This window comes from Myotis davidii, unplaced genomic scaffold (genome assembly GCF_000327345.1).
Source record: "Myotis davidii unplaced genomic scaffold, ASM32734v1 scaffold123, whole genome shotgun sequence".
In the NCBI taxonomy this organism is placed as follows: Eukaryota; Metazoa; Chordata; class Mammalia; order Chiroptera; family Vespertilionidae; genus Myotis; species Myotis davidii.
In genome coordinates, this window is record NW_006295391.1 from 327465 (window position 1) to 345244 (window position 17780).

Consider the following 17780-nt stretch of genomic DNA (forward strand, 5'->3'; position numbering starts at 1 on the left):
TAAATAAAGGCATTGCCATAAAAAATCTCAAATATAAATAACTATATGTCATCTTAATAGATACTGGATACTAACATTTTCATTAGTAGGAATGACTAAACTATTATAAATGATGATCTTCTATAAGGTTATTAAAGCTCTAAAATCCCACTATTCTATACAGGTCAAATTCTCTCTGCAAGCTGAGTCTTTCTCCCTATCACCTTGGGAATTTAAGTATTGCAGAAGTGGGGAATAAAATACCTTGCTAATTCTAGTCTTTGAAGACATTTATAAGTCCGTAAGATTAAATATATGGAAAACCATGTAAGTACAGAGATAAAGCTACTACAAGAGGATTTCAAAAGTACAGTAACAAACAGTAAAAAGACATTCTCAGGACAGTTGAGGAAATATAAATATGAAATGGTTATTAGATGATATTTAAGAATTTTGATGTCGATAGTTAATTCTGTTAGAAGTGATATTATGTTAGAAAACATTAGTGATGCTTGCTCAAGTTTTTAGAGTGAAAAGTCATGTTATTTGTGATTTACTTTAAACGCTTCAGCAAAAGATAAAGATGAAGCTAATATGGCAAAATATGAAATCAAGATGAGTATATGGGAGTTCATTATACCCTGCTCTGTATTCTCACATAAACTTTTTATAAAATGTTTAACAAAGTACAGGTAAAGTAAAATTCAAAAGGGCAAAAACAACAACAACCCTGGATTGTTTATTGAATAAGAAAAGTAACTGATGCTCACGATGCGGTAGTAGAGAGTATTCCAGTCAAGAACACCCTTCACTGCAGAGAGCTTTGTTTGGGTAAGGAGTCCTGTATCCTAATTTAGGCCCTGCCTACTTTAATGGCCCCCCTCAGGAAGCCCTAGTTTATGTATTTGGAAAATGAAAGAATTCGATTAGTTGATTGTTTTGTCTTTTCTAGTTCGGAGATGTTACTCAAATGCCTATCAGTGCCAAACAGGTCATTCCAATTGTGCTTGCAATTTAAAGGGGCGCCTCTTCAGCCCATCATGTGGGCTCAGAGTTCCCTAGCCTTTTTCGAGGGTAGGAAGAAATACAGATTTTTATGTGAAATGAAAGATTTGTAAATGCTGGCAAATGGAGATGCAAAGAAAAACAAAGGTGTAGAGAGGCGCGGGAGGGACCACCAAAATCTGTGCATCTACTTTGGTGCTCAGGACGCTACCGTGGGGCAGGTGCGAAGGGGAGGAAGACCATTCCATTAAACCAGACGAGGATCGCCACATCCCGCAGTGGTTTTAGGGACAGAATTCTGCTTCAAACTACAAAGGCACATCAGCCTACAAGATTCCATCTACGGATGAAAGTCACCACCACCGCACGCGAAGGGAGCCCGGGTTTTTATTTTCATTCGCTCTCCTCTTCCGCGGGCGCTCAGGCGGTCGCGTAGCTCAGCGCCCCTCTCGCACCCGGGTTCCTCCGGTCACTGCAGGCGCCACCGATTTAGTCTCCGGGGGCGCCGGGGGGCCGTCCGGGGGTGGGGCCGCCCGGGCCGCACTTGGAGGGGAAGTTACGCCGGCGCCTGGCAACCCCAGCGAACCCTGGCAGGTGTAAGATTCCTCGTTTCCCTGGGCGTTTAAGAAGGAAAGAGTTGCGCAACCGGAAGTTCCGCCTCCTGGCCGAGCGCTTCCTGTTTGGTAACTAAGGGCGCGGGACGGTTGCTAGCGCTCCGGAGGCAATTACACCGAAGCTTCGTGGGAACCTCGGGTGCTGGTCCTGGGCCTTTTCTCCACAGGGTTCCCTTTGCCATCATGAGTAGCGACTTTCTGTCAGGGCTGCACTGGGACGATGGCTTCGCCATCCCTGTGGCGAACCAGGAGAACAAGATACTGGAAGATCAGGTGAGCATCAGGTGAAGAAGGCTGCGGAAGGAGGGGGTATCTTTTTATTGGTGGGGGAGGCGGGGTGTGTGATGAGTTTTCTGGTAGGCAGGAATATCCCAATCCTTTTGTTTCTCTCCTTTCCTTCCTGAATTCCATCTTTTCTTGGTCTAACGCTCCACTTCATCTCTCCTTTCTCCCACACCTTCCGCCCTTTTCAGTACTTGCTAAGGCCAAGCGATTCTCAACCTGTGGGTCGCGACCCCTTTGGGGGTCGAACGACCCTTTCACAGGGGTCGCCTAAGACCATGGGAAAACACGTATATAATTACATATTGTTTTTGTGGTTAATCACTATGCTTTAATTATGTTCAATTTGTAACAATGGAAATACATCCTGCATATCAGATATTTACATTATGATTCATAACAGTAGCAAAATTACAGTTATGAAGTAGCAACGAAAATAATTTTATGGTTGGGGGTCACCACAACATGAGGAACTGTATTAAAGGGTCGCGGCATTAGGACGGTTGAGAACCACTGTGCTAAGCAGTAAAAAAATATATTGAAACAATAATTGATGTGCAGAACTACAAAGTCCGATTCTTCACTCCTTCCTCCCCTCCCCGGCCAAGCGCTCATTTCCAGACTCTTTGGCAGGAGAGGAAAGGCTGGTTCCCGCCAACACTTTCTCCTTCCTCGGAATTAAGCGTGTTTTGCAAAGGGACTTCTATGGTTTGCATAGCAACCGTTAACGAAACACGCCCTGGTTGACATTTCTCCGTGAGTTCTGCCGATGATGGTTGACTCGAATAAAAGTTAAGAGGGGCGTTCTAGTAAGAATGCAAAATGTGCAGCTTTTCAAGTTGAGACTTTAGTTGTCACAGAATGATGTAAGATACTGTAAGTTGTAAGGAGTATTTTACATCAACTTGCAACCAATGCATAGTAGTTGTTCAAAATAAAGTTGCACCTCGCTCAGGAAACAAAAAAACCTTCAGCAGCCAGTGAAAAGTCCTATGTGTTGTGTGGAAGAGGATCCAAGAACTGATGATGTTTACACTACTTAGAGCATGGAAGAGAAGGTTTTCCCTCCTCTGAAAAAATGAAAATGAAAATCCTTCACTTTTCTTGTTGTCGTTCAAAATCTGACATATTTACTCACGCCTACATTTAGATGGCTGCAGTTTTTGTTTTTCTTTTCAATGAAGGGCAACATTAGTGAATGCGAGAGATCTAGCACTAGGTATGCAGGCACAATATGAAGAAGTATCCAGCCCTAGGTGTAGATCAAACTTACCAGCCCTGAGCCAGTTTCTTCTCCTGTAAGCCAAAGACAAGTAAAATAATTACCACATAGGGTTGTTAGGTTACAGAATTTACCAGGTGACTGAAGAACACACAGGAGTACTTGGAGACACAGGAAAGACCCATTTATTTTCAGATGTTTCACGTGAACTGGTACAGCCACTCAGGGGAGACTGTTTCTCTCCAAATCCTGAGCAAACCAATATGGAGGAAGCTTTCCCTTTATACCCTTTGGTTTCTTTGTCCCCCAAATATGGGATAGGACTTCCGGACGTTTCGCGGGCTTTGCAAAAAGCCCCATGTGTTGGGATGGGGGCCGTGAAACCACACCTAAAGGCCTGGCCTGGTGCCAGCACTGATAACCCCCTCCGGAGGTTGTTCATGGTTTATGGCCTCTGTAAAATGGGAGTTGTACTTAGGTAAACTGGTCTTGCAAGACCAGATTGTGCAGAAAGATGCAGTGACTTTTATATAGGTTATCAAGAATGTATATTAGGTTACTGGCACAGATTCAGATTGCTAGCCCCCCCCAAATGTCTTATTTTCCCCATCAGTTGCACAGCTCTAAAGACATTAATGGAGGTTAAAGTTCCATTCAAATGTTAGTTTTTGGTATTAGTGACATAATATTTGTCTCACAGGATATTATGTACATACTAGAGGCCCAGTGCACAGCTTTGTGCACCAGTGGGGTCCCTTGGCCTGGCCTGCGGGGATCAAGCCGAACTGGCTCTCTAGACATTCCCCAGAGGGGTCCCGGATTGTGAGAGGGCACAAGCCAGGCCAAGGGACCCCACTGGTGCACGATCAGGCCAGGGAGGGACCCCAGGAGAGCTCCAGGGTGTGTCTGGCCCATCTTCCCCAGTCCTGATCGGCTGGACCTCAGCAGCAAGCTAACCTACCAGTCGGAGCATCTGCCCCCCTGGTGGTCAGTGCGCATCATAGCAACTGGTCAAATGGTTGAACAAATGGTCAGACACTTAACATGTTAGGTTTTTATTATATAGGATTTTTATTATTATTAATTAATTAATTACTTTTTAAATCCTCACACAAGGACATGCTTATTGATTTTAGAAATAGGGCAAAGGAGGAAGGGAGGGAGGGGGTGAGAGAGAGAGAGAGAGAGAGAGAGAGAGAGGAATATCAATGTGAGAGAGAAACACCGTGCTCCCTCTGACTGGCAATCGAACCTGCAACCTACGTAATTGAAACCACAACCTTTTGGTGCATGAGACGACACTCCAACAGACTGAGCCTCACTAGCCATGGCTGTATTGTGCTTTTAATTCCTTGCATCCTCAGTTGCCAGTTTGATTCCTTGCATTGCCTGCTTTAAGTTTATATCAGATCTTCAAGATAATTTCTCTCTTCTCCCACTCCTTCTTTGGGAGTCCTATACTTTTCAATATGGACAATTTTTCTGCTGGCCTATTTCCCAATTGTTAACTTTTTAATTCCCTTTCCCCCCGTTACTGCTTTGTCACTCTATCTTCTTTTTTCTTGGATTTTTCTCTCTCTCTCTTTAATGAAATACTTTCTTGTATTTCTCCTAAGAAGGGTGTATGGGAGGTAAACATTCTAAGTCAAAAATATTTTTCTTTGCTTTTATATTTGATGGTGATTTGGCTGAGTAGAAAATTCTAGATTAAAAAAATTTGCCACTCCTTAATGTACTTTGAAAAATGGTTAAAATGATAAAATTTGTGTTATGTACAGTTTACCACAATTTAAAAATTAGTGATAGAAATTTTATAGGTCACATTCTCTGATTATAAGCCAATAGAATTTGTGTTAATTTAAAAAATGATTTTCTATTGTCAGAGAATGAATGTTTGTGTCCCCCCTTCCCCACAGCCATTCATATGTTGAAGCCCTAAACCTCAATGTGATAGTATTTGCAGGTGGGGCTTTCAGGAGGTAATTAGGTTTAGATGATGTCATGAGGGTGGGGCCCATGAGGGGAGAGACTAGAGCCATTTCTCTCAGTCTCTCTCTCCCTCTCTTTCTCTCTCCCTCTCCCTCTGCTGAGTGTGAGGACACAGGAGAATGTGGACAGCTACAAGTTAGGAAAAGATATTTCACCTTGACCTTGGACTTCCCAGCTTCCAGAACTGTGAGAAAGAAATTTCTTTAGTTTAAGCCACGAGCCTATGGTATTTTATTTTGGTCGTCTGAGCTGACTAAGAAATTCATTTTAAATACTTAGGCAAGTTTCTCAGAAATATATTGCTGGGTGGCTCTTAAATCAAATAAAAGTTGAAAGGGAAAAGTCACCAATTAGAAAACTGTAAAGGAAACTGCTTGGTACCTACATCCATGGGAAGCAGCAAAACTCTTATTTAGAGAAAATGTATAGCCTAAATGCCTTCTAAATCAGTGTCTTAGGCAGCCTGAGTTGCTATAACAAAATACCATAGACTGAATGATTAAAAAAACAAACAAAATCAGACATTTATTTTTCAGTTCTGAAGGTTAGAAGTCGAGATCAGGATGTCCACATGGTTGGGTTCTGGTGAGAGCACTCTGCCTGCTTTAGATGGTTGCCTTCTTCCTGTGTTCTCACACAGCAGAGAGACCCTCTGGTTTCTCTATTATAAGGACCCTAATCTCATCATGAGTGTCCCACCATCATGTCCTCCTTTAAACCTACTTACCTCCCAAAGGCCCTCTTCCAGATACCATCACATTGAGGATTAGGGGCTTCAACACATGAATGTGGGGGTGACACAAACATTCAGCCCATAAAAATCAGTAAGACAAAACCCCCCCACAAAACTAAGAACTTTTAATAAAGTAAAAAGAAAAGAACAAGAAAGTAAACAAAAGAGGGAATTAAAAATTGAAATCTATATATATATAAAAGGCTAAGCGACTGTTCAATAGCCTGACCAGTAGCTATGACGTGCAATGACGACCAGTGGGCAGAAACTCTGGCCAGTAGCTATGGTGCCCACTGGCCACCGGGGCAGATGCTCAACTCAGGAGCTGCCAAACGACAGCCACTTTGCAGAGTGCCCTCTCGCACTCTGGGACCCCTTGGGGGATGTCAGACTGCTGGTTTCGGCCCAATCCACCCAGGCCAGGCTGAGGGACCCCACCTGCCAGAGGAACCCTGCTCACTCCGCAGATGCCCTTCGAGCCCGGCCCTGCCCCAGGTGCGGCCAACCAAGGAGGGACCGCAGGAGGTTGGCTCCAGGGCGTGTGTGGCCTGTCTCGCCCAGTTCTGCCCCACCAGCCACCTTCTAATTAATTCCCTTTCAATGTGCACAAATCTTTGCACTGGGCCTCTAGTTAATGAAATAAAAAGCCAAAAATACATACTTACTATTACTTAGGACATAACAAATGATTTGATTTGGGACCTTGTCTTTTAATTATGGAATAGGATCTCATTTTTTTTCCACTTAAAACGCACTGTAGCTGTGGACCCTGCTAATGTTGCAAATCTGAGAGAGATTTCTATTTTGTTTTAATGTGGTGCTAATTTTCCCACAATAATCTTTAAAACACAGCACTATTTTATAATTGAAAGGGCAGTAGATTTTTGAAGTTCAAATTGATATTTTAAAAACTAAAAGTAAATAATCTTTATTTTACATCCTTAAATATGGTAAGAACTTAGTAGACTTTGACTAATCATCGTGTTTATTATTTACAGTTGTCAAAGCTGCAGGATGAGAAGTCATACTTGCAAAATCAACTACGTGTCTACGAAGAACGAATTAATGCTATAGCTTCTCATTTAAAAAATGTTAGACAAGAGTTCTTATATACACAGGTATATATAATGTTGAAATTCATGTTGATTATATCATGTGTAGTTATGGAACATTTCCCATTGCATTTATATCTGTGATGTTATTTTATAGACATAATAGGAAAATTTAGCATAACTAATCTATAGTGAACATAGCCTTGAATTTGAAAGTAGGCAGAAAAAAGTCTTTGAGGAACTCACTACTGCCACCAAGTTCAAGGAATAATTAATTCATTTGAAAGAATAAATCATGATTCAGTCTAATATAATATTAGGCAGCAGATTGCATGAGAAAGTACAGTGATGCAGTGAGAAATAATGACTTTAAGCAGAAATAGACTTAATATAATACATAAGAGAGTTTCTGTCTACTTTTAATTATTCAGCACTACCCACTGGGACCATTTTGAGTGGAAGCAAATAGTTCTAACACTTCAGTAGCCCTTAGGCATAGTCTTTTAGCCGAGTTTAAGAACTGAAATTTATAATGACATCCTGAGATAATCGTTAAATTATATTTAGGATAACTGGGGACAGTATACTGCATTTTAGAAAACGTAATAAAATAATACAAATTGAAGCTTAGGGTGACTAATCAAAGCATCTGTTTTATGGACAGTCTACTCATGTGTAGAACCTCATTCCCTGATGAAGCCCAGAAAATTAGCTCAGCAAATCAGCACTGGAGTGTTGACTAACTTCCATGTCAAACTCTGTTTTTAAAAGTACATCTGCATTTCTTTGAAATAATGTAATTCTTAAAAATGAACAAAGTCGTGTTTTAAATGCCAGTTTGTAATTAATATAGATAAGTAACTATTTCATGCTTTTTGCAAACTTGAGAAAGATGTCCTCTACAGTCTGGGGGAACGACCCAGGAATCCAGGCGACTGGTCTCTGAGCTCTATCCCCAGAGCCCCCTGCCCTGGAGTTTGCTCACACAGCTCCAGTCCCCTCTGCCCTCCCTCTGCTGGAGCCCAAGACCAGTGACTACACACAAAATTTTGTCCATCGGCCTTTTAAGCGGGTGCCTGCATTTCCAACCTTCTCACCCTGGTAGACAGAAACCCCGCTGCTTTTCACAGCCAGATGTTATGTGGGCAGCTTTTTCAGTTCTGGTGCTCTGGGCTGAGGAACCCAACTTGGGATTTAGACCACAGAGTTCTCAATAGGAACCCCCCACAGCTGAGATATCCTCTGGGACTTCAGCTGTTGTCTGGGGGAGTCTGGCAGCCTTCTCCTGACACCGCACTTTCTACCAGTCTCTATGCTGTCTCCACTTTCAAGTCATTGTTATCCCCATTCTCTCCAGCTTGTCTTCAGTTGATTATTCAGGATGATTTTTCTATATTTTAGTTGTAATTCCAGTTTGGTCCTGGGAGGGTGTCAGTGTAGCTTCCACTTAATCCGCCGCCATCTTCCTATTTCATGCTTTAACAGTCTTATGAGAAGAAAGTTAAAATGTTAATAAGCCCTAACTGGTTTGGCTCAGTGGATAGAACGTCGGCCTATAGACTGAAGGGTCCCAGGTTCGATTCTGGGCAAGGGCATGTACCTTGGTTGCTGACACAACCCCAGTAGGGAGTGTGCAAGAAGCAGCTGACTCGATGTTTCTAACTTTCTATCTCTCTCCCTTCCTCTCTGTAAAAAAATCATAAAAATATATATTTAAAAAAAGTTAATGAACTTCTAAAAACAATACTTCATATTTTTGAATTCTGATATGATTGAGTAATTAATAAATGGTTAGGAACAACATCTTTTCCTCAAGTTATTAAACCACTGAGTTGGGGATCTGAGAGAGACTCTTTGTGGATATATTTTATTATAGTCAAACCTCAACTAAGATGAGACGAAAGTAGTAAACTTCCTACAACAGTAACAGCTTTAACAATGTAAAAATAATACCAATGGTGATAACTTTAAAGCAATGTAAAATCAGTAGTCAACAAGTACTATTTTATTAAGTGAAGCATAACAAAGGCATGTTCGTTTATTAATATAGTCTAGGAAATATTTATAACCAATGTTTACATAATTATTTAAAAGTTATCTCTGCTAATTTATGTGATCAATTCATATAACTATCCCATTTCCCAAGTATTTTTAGTCAGTTTTATTTCTTATTTTTAGTTAAGTAATGATGTATATTTTTATTAAATTTTTAATTAATTAATTAATTAAATTTTTTACAGTAAACTAAGGTTAAATTATTAGTTAGATCTTTTAAAGTATAACCATATAAAGTTTGGTTTTCTGCAAATTCCCTAGCCCAACCTAGTATCTGAAAATGACTGACAACAGTATTTTTCTCCTAACACATTCTATGAATTAATTCTCTTATAAATAGTAAACAACACTGTCTACACTGAATCACAAAGTCTAATGTGGTATAGGTTTAAGAGAAGTGGAATTAATGATACTTAATATAGGCATTTTGTGGGAACTTTGTTATGTTTTTGTCTAATGGATTATTATAAATATTTTTAATACTGAAATGTAAAAAGTCTATCTTGTATGTTTTTCTATAGTCTCTTTGCAAAGCCAGGGAACATGAGATTGAAAGTGAAGAGCATTTTAAGACCATTGCAGAAAGAGAGCTGAGTCGAGTGAAAAATGAAATCCGAAGACTGGAAAATGACATCACTTTAATACGGGAAAAGAAAAGCGATAAGGAAGTATGTGTTGAAATGTTACTTAAAATTTTGTGCCATTGTTCCTGCTTCCCTCACCAAACAAACACTGACTTTTTTTCTGTATGGGAAAGGCGTTCATTAGTTTCCTAACATTTTCTTACATTGTTTTCTTGGACAATGGAAGGCACATGGAGCTGTGATTTGAATGAAACAATGATAGAATGTTACATTTATTTTCCCAATGTTCATTTACCGAATACTCATTGAACCTTACTATATGCAAACCACCATGTTGATTGCCTGTTATACAATGCTAGGCATAATTTATTCATAAGTGCTACATTTTTAAAAGCCACATTTTAAAATATCACTTTTAATTTTGAGTTTTATTCTTTATTGATTTTACCTTTTGTATTAACTTGTCAACTTATGACCAATATTAAGCTACTGTACATATTTTTTTCTTTTTCTTAGTTTTTAGTTACTTGATGTGGGCACTTTTTCCAAATTCAACTCTTCTCTTTACATATGTATATGCATATGGAAATGCACACACGTATATATGTGTACGTATACATACACACATACATATTTTATTATATTTGTGTCTGTATATTCATCAGTTTTCTTTTATGAATCTATATTTGGTAAATGAATATATGTACAGAAACATTTTTATTTTCTTAACTGCTGTATTTATTTCAATTAGAAGTGCTTTCATAATTTCTGTGTAAGAGGCTTCTTAGAGGCAGCAATTTGGCTGGAAATGGGGTTGAAGGGGACTTGTCTTGGGCTTGAGTTAGCATATCAAGCTCATTGTTTTTCCTAAGATTGCACATTCTCTTGAGGTGGCTATGATGGAATGACTAATGAGATTGCTTTGGGGAACTCCCCTAACATCTTTTAAAGTAACTACTGTTCTCAACTATGCATAATAATTTCTCCTCTGTTTTACAACTAAAAAATTAAAATACAAGTATTATAGTTACATAATTAAATATGGTATATTATACTAGTATTCATCTAGAGGTCAGGGACAGGATTCCTTTTTTTCTTTATTATATGTTCTGTATAGTATGTAATGCTATGTTTTATTTTAGTTTATATTGTAAATAATGTTTTTTTAATCTCACCCTGTCCTCTCTCTTTGGATGTTAGAATCAGATATTTAAACTTACTCAAAAATTGGATGATTTGAAACGTCAAATGAACTGGGACCAGCAGGCATTGGAGGCCTGGTTAGAAGAATCAGCTCACAAAGATAGTGATGCCCTCACTCTCCAGAAGTATGCACAACAAGATGATAATAAAATTAGGGTGAGAAATTAGAAATTGTAATGTCAGGCTTTCTCTGATTCTGTAGTGTGTCAACCTTTTTATCTAAATTGGACTTAGAATTTTAAAGCAGCACTTCTTAAACATTTTTGGGGTCAGTTTCCTTCCAGAATCTAATAATGCCAAGTATCCTTTCTCTAGAAAAATGAGTATATTCAAATACCTATAAAGTTTTGTCATTACATATAGTTTTTGCTGATTTAAGACATTAGTGCTTTGATTATTTAATATATTATTATAATTATTATTTAAAATCTACTTATAATGAAATATGATAATGCTTTAGTATAATGAAACATGCTATTTTCTAATAGACTTAATACCAAATGCATTATTTTAAATGGAAAATTGTTCATATTTTTTCTAACATACTTTAAAATGTATTAAAAGTCTTTTAAAAAACAATTGAGTTGTCATTACAGCCCTAGAGGTTAAAAGATTAAGAATATATACATTTACATGTATATATATGTAAATATATATATATATATTTGTTTTGGATATCAAATATATATATATATTGTGTGAGTGTGTGTGTGTGTGTGTATGCCTAAGCAATCGTCCAACCGTCTGACCGGTAGCTATGATGTGCACTGACCACTAGTGGGCAGATGCTCAACGCAGGAGCTGCCAAGCTGCAGTGACTTGGCAGCTTTGGATCTCAGGTGATGCGCCCAGAACCAGAGAGGAGGGAGCCCAATTGAAGGGTGTGTCACCCAAGAACCACCCTCGCAATCCGGGACTCCTCGGGGGATGTTGGAGAGCCAGTTTCGGCCCAATCCCTGCAGGCCAGGCCAAGGGACCCCACCTATGCATGAATCCATGCACTGGGCCTCTAGTAATATAATAAAACTTAATATGAGATACGCTAATAGTTTTAAGTTAATCCAATGATAATCATACCTATTTTTGCATGTAATTACATAGGCACTGACCCTGCAATTAGAAAGGCTGACTTTGGAAGGTAATCAGAAAAGAAAGGTACTTGACAATGAAACTACAGAGACTCTAAGTGCACAGGTTGGTTCAGTGAAGATTTTTTATTTCTTAATTGTCTAAGTGATGTTTGCAAAAGTGCTTACATTCAAGAAATGTTATTGCTCTCTATTTGACAGTTAGAATTGGATAAAGCAGCGCAAGATTTTCGTAGGATTCATAATGAGAGACAAGAACTCATTAAACAGTGGGAAAGCACAATAGAACAGATGAAGAAGAGAGATCGAGACATTGATAACTGTGCCTTGGTAAAGTAGTTGTTTGGTCCTTGCAATGCTCAGCTATATTTATTCTCTTTTGTGTTTAACTCATTAATTTCAACTGTAAAACACAATGTTATTTGAAAGTCACTTTCGTAGGAGATTCATTAATTTTGGTAAATGTTTTTCAAAGCTGACTCCATTCATTTAGAAATGTGATTTTATGTATATTACTTGTCTATATATATAAAAGGTTAATATGCTAAGTGTCCCTCCACCCATCCAACCAGTCACTATGGTGCACACTTACCACCGGGGGCAGACACTCAAAGTAGGAGCTGCCAAGCTGCGGTGACTTGGCAGCGGCAGTTCTTTGGTGACGCACCCCAAAACCAGAGAGGAGGGAGCCAATTCCTTGTGGGGCCGTGCCATTCCACCTTAGGCCGTGGGTTATGTTGTTGCTGGGGAACTGTTAGCCCTGAGTCTGGTTTACTACACGCTTGTGTTTGCGTTCCACACCCTGTACAACAGCAACTCCAGGACTCCTCGGGGGATGTCAGGGAGCTGGTTTCAGCTGATCCCTGCAGGTCAAGCCAAGGGACCCTGCCTTCTGGAGGGTCACCACTCATTCCACAGATGCCAGGGAGAAACCACTGGGAGGTTGGCTCCAGGGCGTGTCCAGCCTGTCTTGCCCAGTCCCATCCCACCGCCACCTTCTAATTAATTTCCTTTCAATATGCACAGATCCGTGCACCAGGTCACTAGTGGTAGTATAATGACAAAGACTAGATCCTGCCATCTCTGAAATGTGGAACAAGAGAAAGTTAGATAATGTTATTGCAGTAAAATCAATGCCCTACTTACACACGGTTGTTTGTGGTGCCTTGGATTTAACATGTGTGCTATCTGTACACACAGTTAGGTGCAGGGAAATGAGCTTCATGGGGATCCCAGAGACAGGAAGGGAGAGTCAGGAAAAAAACCAGGACTCCAATAAAGTTTCACTTTTGAAGCTGAGGCACCAGTGATGGGGTAGAAGTGGTAGAAGCTCCGAAGGGAGGAATGCCACACAGATTGAGTACAAAATGGCCTAGGCCTCCCCAGGAGGGACAAGGGAGAGCCAGTCTTAACTGAGTTCCTTTTCATTGTTAATGCTGATGTTGTTTTCTCTTTATTGACTTTCCAGTGCTTTCAAATACCAAGTCTTGACCTACTTCCTCTGTATAAATAAAGTGTGCCCAATCTAAGACTGCAGATCCACAATCGAATTTCATACAACCCCACAGTTGAAGGGAGAGCCTGCTGATTTGGCAGAATATACAACTTGTCATACTCACAGTGGTTCCTTACAGGCTGATAGCTCCTGGCTGTCTGTATTGTAGGAGGTTGGGGAGGTTGCTAAGAAATGGCTCCCAGGTAGAGGTATGCTTCTAAGTGTTTAACAACTGGCTCCGATCTGTGTCATTTCTGATTTCTGTGGTGAAACTGTTTCCGTACCAACAGGACTTCACTGGACACAACGTTGAGAAGAGATGTGCAAGTCAGCTGTGGTGAGCCAGTGAGAGCCGGTTCACACCACTAGAAAGTTAAATATGACATTGGACCCTTTTGTGTTGTTTTTTTTCCCTCCAAAACAATTTCTGCCTTCTCAGAGTCTTCTTGGCAGGAGTCAGATCATAGGATCCTGGAATTGTCTTCTTAAAAGAAACTTTTCATTATTTATAAATATTTTCCCATTATGCTTTTATTTCAGTATAAACATTTTGAGATATTACTTATAAGCATTACCTATATGAAAACTTACCTGTGAATAGATAGCACTGTTAAATGTGAACAGTGAAGTAGAATTAAAGCACCTGATTAAGTAGTAGAAAAATCAGTAGAAAGCAGGAAATTCCAGAATGATCATTTGCCATATATAAACCTAAGAAGTTTTGACCTGTCTTTTGGTTGAATGAACACAGTAGATATATAGACTGCTACAGTTATAGAATGTTACTTATCATAGAGAACATAGAGGAATACTAGATTAAGCAAATTAAAAATGTTTTTTTAAATGCAGTGCATCTCAGATATATATATCCATTTAATATGCTAATATGTATAATATTACATGTAGCATTTCTAAAACTTACTAATTTCAAACCACATGCCTTCCCCACACCCATCTCCTGGGATTAGTTGTTTGGTGGGGCCCCATTTTAGAAAACTTGCAAGAAATGTATTTTAGGGTAAATTTTTCTTCACCCTTCAATTCACCCAACATATTGCAGTAATAATCACTTGTAAAAAACATATATGGTCTTTTTATTCCCCAGCTCTACAATCACTTTTGTTCCATATTGCTTAAAAGTTGATCCTCTTTGACATAACAATTGAAAAATAGGATTTCTCCACAGTTCAGCCTCAACCTCTACTTTTCCAACCTCATCCCTTTCATCTGTACCCACCCCTTCTTAATATATCCCTATTCTATCTCTGTCCCCACCCCACCCCACCCCACACACGTGCTTTTACTACACTGAGTTTTTATGTATCTCCATTTGTCTTTTTAGGCCGACTTAAATTAAGCCTGTTAGATATGCCTTTTAATGACTCCTCTTGGGTAGACCTTATTCTCTTTGTTCTCATAATGCGCTGTCCACATCTCAGCTACTACTTCCCATATTCTGTTAATTTTGTATAGTCAAGACCATAAAAAAGCCTGAGTGAAGGAATTCCTATTGAAGCCAATAACTAAAATGCTATTCTCAAAAGATGAAAAACAAACTGGTCCTATGAAATATTTGGAAAATTTCATTGAAATTAAACTTTCTATGTTAAAAATATATAACGCTTATATTTTTTAAATGTCACTTTTCATTCATAAAAGATTGATATTTTCCTCATCTCTTTAGCAAAGTACCAAGTAGATGAAAGAAAATATAGAGACCTTTAAAAATATAAGCTTACTATTTTTGGTGTGTAGCATATTAATATTTTGTTTTAGTTCATATAAATATAGTCTCTCTTAAAAAACATTCTCTTAAGTTTTGATAAAATAAATACTAAATATAATAATAGAAAAATAAAAACTAAATTTTGATCATTATTTTGATCATCATATTAAACATATATTTACTTTTTTTTTTTTAATCCTAGACATTAGCAAAGATAAAACAGGAAACAAGAGAAAAAGAAAATTTGGTTAAGGAAAAGATCAAGTTTTTGGAAAGTGAGATTGGAAATAACACAGAGTATGAGAAAAAAATTTCTGTTGCTGATCGTAAAGTTTCAAAATGTAGAAAAGAATACCAGCAGCATGAAGTTCATAAAAATCAGCTGAAGGATGAGGTATGGCAACTAAAAAGACTGGTTTGTGTGTTTATGGGAAACTGCTATAAAAGTAAGCACAAAGCCTTTCCTTTGATTAAGGTACTGCCTTATTTTATTTTTTTCATCCTTTCATGTTGTGGGACTTTCAGGATACTCTGAGTTGAGCCCTGGTTGGGGAAGGCATCAGGGGGTGCCATTGGCATCACAGGTGATGTTAAGGGCTCCCCCTGGAGTTGTGCAATGCCCAACTACCTGTCACACATGTTTTGTTAGTGACCTCAGGCAAAAGGCTCCCAAAGGGTCTCGCTTGGAAATCATAATTATATGATAACCGGCAAATAGGAAAATGTGAAGGTGAATATTAACCTTAGTGATAACTTGAAGTATCTTTCCATTGCTACGTATATGGTGGGGTTACCTGTTTAAGTTCAGTTCCTCACCTTGTTAAGGAATAAATTTCAGTCTGGTAGTGGAAAAATGTAGTGGTCAAATACCATGAAACAGATTAAGAGAGGAGAAAATTTCTGTTTTGTTCTTCTTTTGCAGCGTTCATGCTAACTAGGTTATTCCATAAGGAGAGGTAGCAATTCCCCTAGTTAGCAATAAAGAGTTCTTTATGAAATTTATATCTTAAGACCATAGTATGTGAAGTTAACATTGTTTAGATGGGAATTTGGAATAGTGTAGAGCATTTTATTCTATAAGGTATTATGCTTTTTATTTCTGATGAAAATGAAAGTTTTTCTTTTGCCTAAAGAGAATAATTACAGAAGATCCTAAAAAAGTAAAATAAATGAATTTCTTGCCTAAGTTAAATGCCACTGCTAATAACTTATTTTTAAACATTTTAAAATTTAAACCAATTACAGAAAAGAATGCAGGCGAAATAAGCCAGTCAGAAAAGATAAATATCACATGATCTCACTCATTTGTGGAATATAATGAACAACATAAACTGATAAACAAAAACAGATCCAGAGACAGAGAAGCATTGATCAGTCCGTCAAACTTCAGAGGGAAGGTAGGGGAGGGTGGGGGTAAGGGGGGAGATCAACCAAAGGACTTGTATGCATGCATATAAGCCTAACCAATGGACACAGACACCAGGGGGGTGAGGGCATGAGTGGGGTGTTGTGGGGAGGCGGGAAGGGGGGATTAGGACACATATGTAATATCTTAATCAATAAAGAAAAAATAACAATAATAAAAAATTTAAAAAAATGCAGGGATTTCTTCATTCATAATTTATTTATTGAGATATAATCCACAAACCATAATTTTTAGTGTATTCACAGAATTGTGCACACACCACCACAATCTAATTTTACAATATTTTTGTCACTTTAAAAGGCACCCCCATACCCATTAGCAATCACTTTCTTTTCCCCTCCAACCAGCTCCTGGCAACTACTAATCTACTTTGTTTCTCTATGGATTTGCTCCTTTTGGATATTTCATATAAATGAAATCGTATAGTATGGAACCTTTTGTGTCTGGGATTCTTTTTAAAAAATAGATATTTGTATTGATTTCAGAGAGGAAGGGAAAAGGAGAGAGATAGAATCATCAATGATGAGAGAGAATCATTGATTGGCTGCCTCCTGCATACCCCACACTGGGGATAGAGGCTGCAACTTGGGCATGTGCTCTGACCAGGAATTGAACCGTGACTTCCTGGTTCATAGGTCAACGTTCAACCACTGAGCCATGTTAGCTGGGCTGGATTCTTTTATTTACATAATATTTTCAAGGTTCATCCATGTTGTAGCACATATCATTCATTCATTCATTTCTTTTCTCCAATTTTTTATTGTGATAAGATACATGTAACATACAATTTACCATCTTAACCATTTTTAAAGAATCGATCTTGTGGAGAGTATTACAAGTGTCCCCCATCCTTCCCCCATTGCCCCCCTCCACCTGGTTCCTGCCCCACCCTAGGCCTTTGCCACCCTATTTTCTGTGTCCATAGGTAATGCATATATGCATATAAGATCCTTGGTTATTTTCTCCCCACACCCACCTCATCCCTTTCCTCTGAGATTTGTCAGTATGTTCCATGTTACCATGCCTCTGATTCTATTTTATCAGTATGTTATGTTGCCATGCCTCTGATTCTATTTTATTCCTCAATTTATTTTGTTCATTAGATTTCTTGTTTGTTTATTTTGTTTTTAGGTTCAATTGTTGATAGATATATATTTATTGCCATTTTATTCTTTTTTTATATCTCCCGGTGCATGGGTTCGTGCACCAGTGGGGTCCCTCGGCCTGGCCTGTGCCCTCTGGCATTGGATCACCCCTCAGGGGATGTTGGAGGCCCAGTGCATGGATTCAGCCCAATCCCCGCAGGCCAGGCCGAGGGACCCCACTG

At 38.8% G+C, this 17780-nt stretch overlaps 1 protein-coding gene across 1 annotated transcript in view; it reads left to right on the plus strand.

The window, feature by feature from the left end:
- The first annotated feature begins 1369 nt into the window (after window positions 1-1369).
- The window catches only part of CCDC39 (coiled-coil domain containing 39), a 51308-nt gene continuing 34897 nt past the window's right edge, over window positions 1370-17780 (plus strand). The window contains exons 1-7 of the mRNA XM_006770017.1: window positions 1370-1871; window positions 6823-6942; window positions 9453-9599; window positions 10716-10874; window positions 11820-11912; window positions 12008-12136; window positions 15230-15421. Of these exons, the coding sequence (XP_006770080.1) occupies window positions 1782-1871; window positions 6823-6942; window positions 9453-9599; window positions 10716-10874; window positions 11820-11912; window positions 12008-12136; window positions 15230-15421 (930 nt within the window). The 5' untranslated portion in view covers window positions 1370-1781. The remainder of the gene's footprint in view (window positions 1872-6822; window positions 6943-9452; window positions 9600-10715; window positions 10875-11819; window positions 11913-12007; window positions 12137-15229; window positions 15422-17780) is intronic.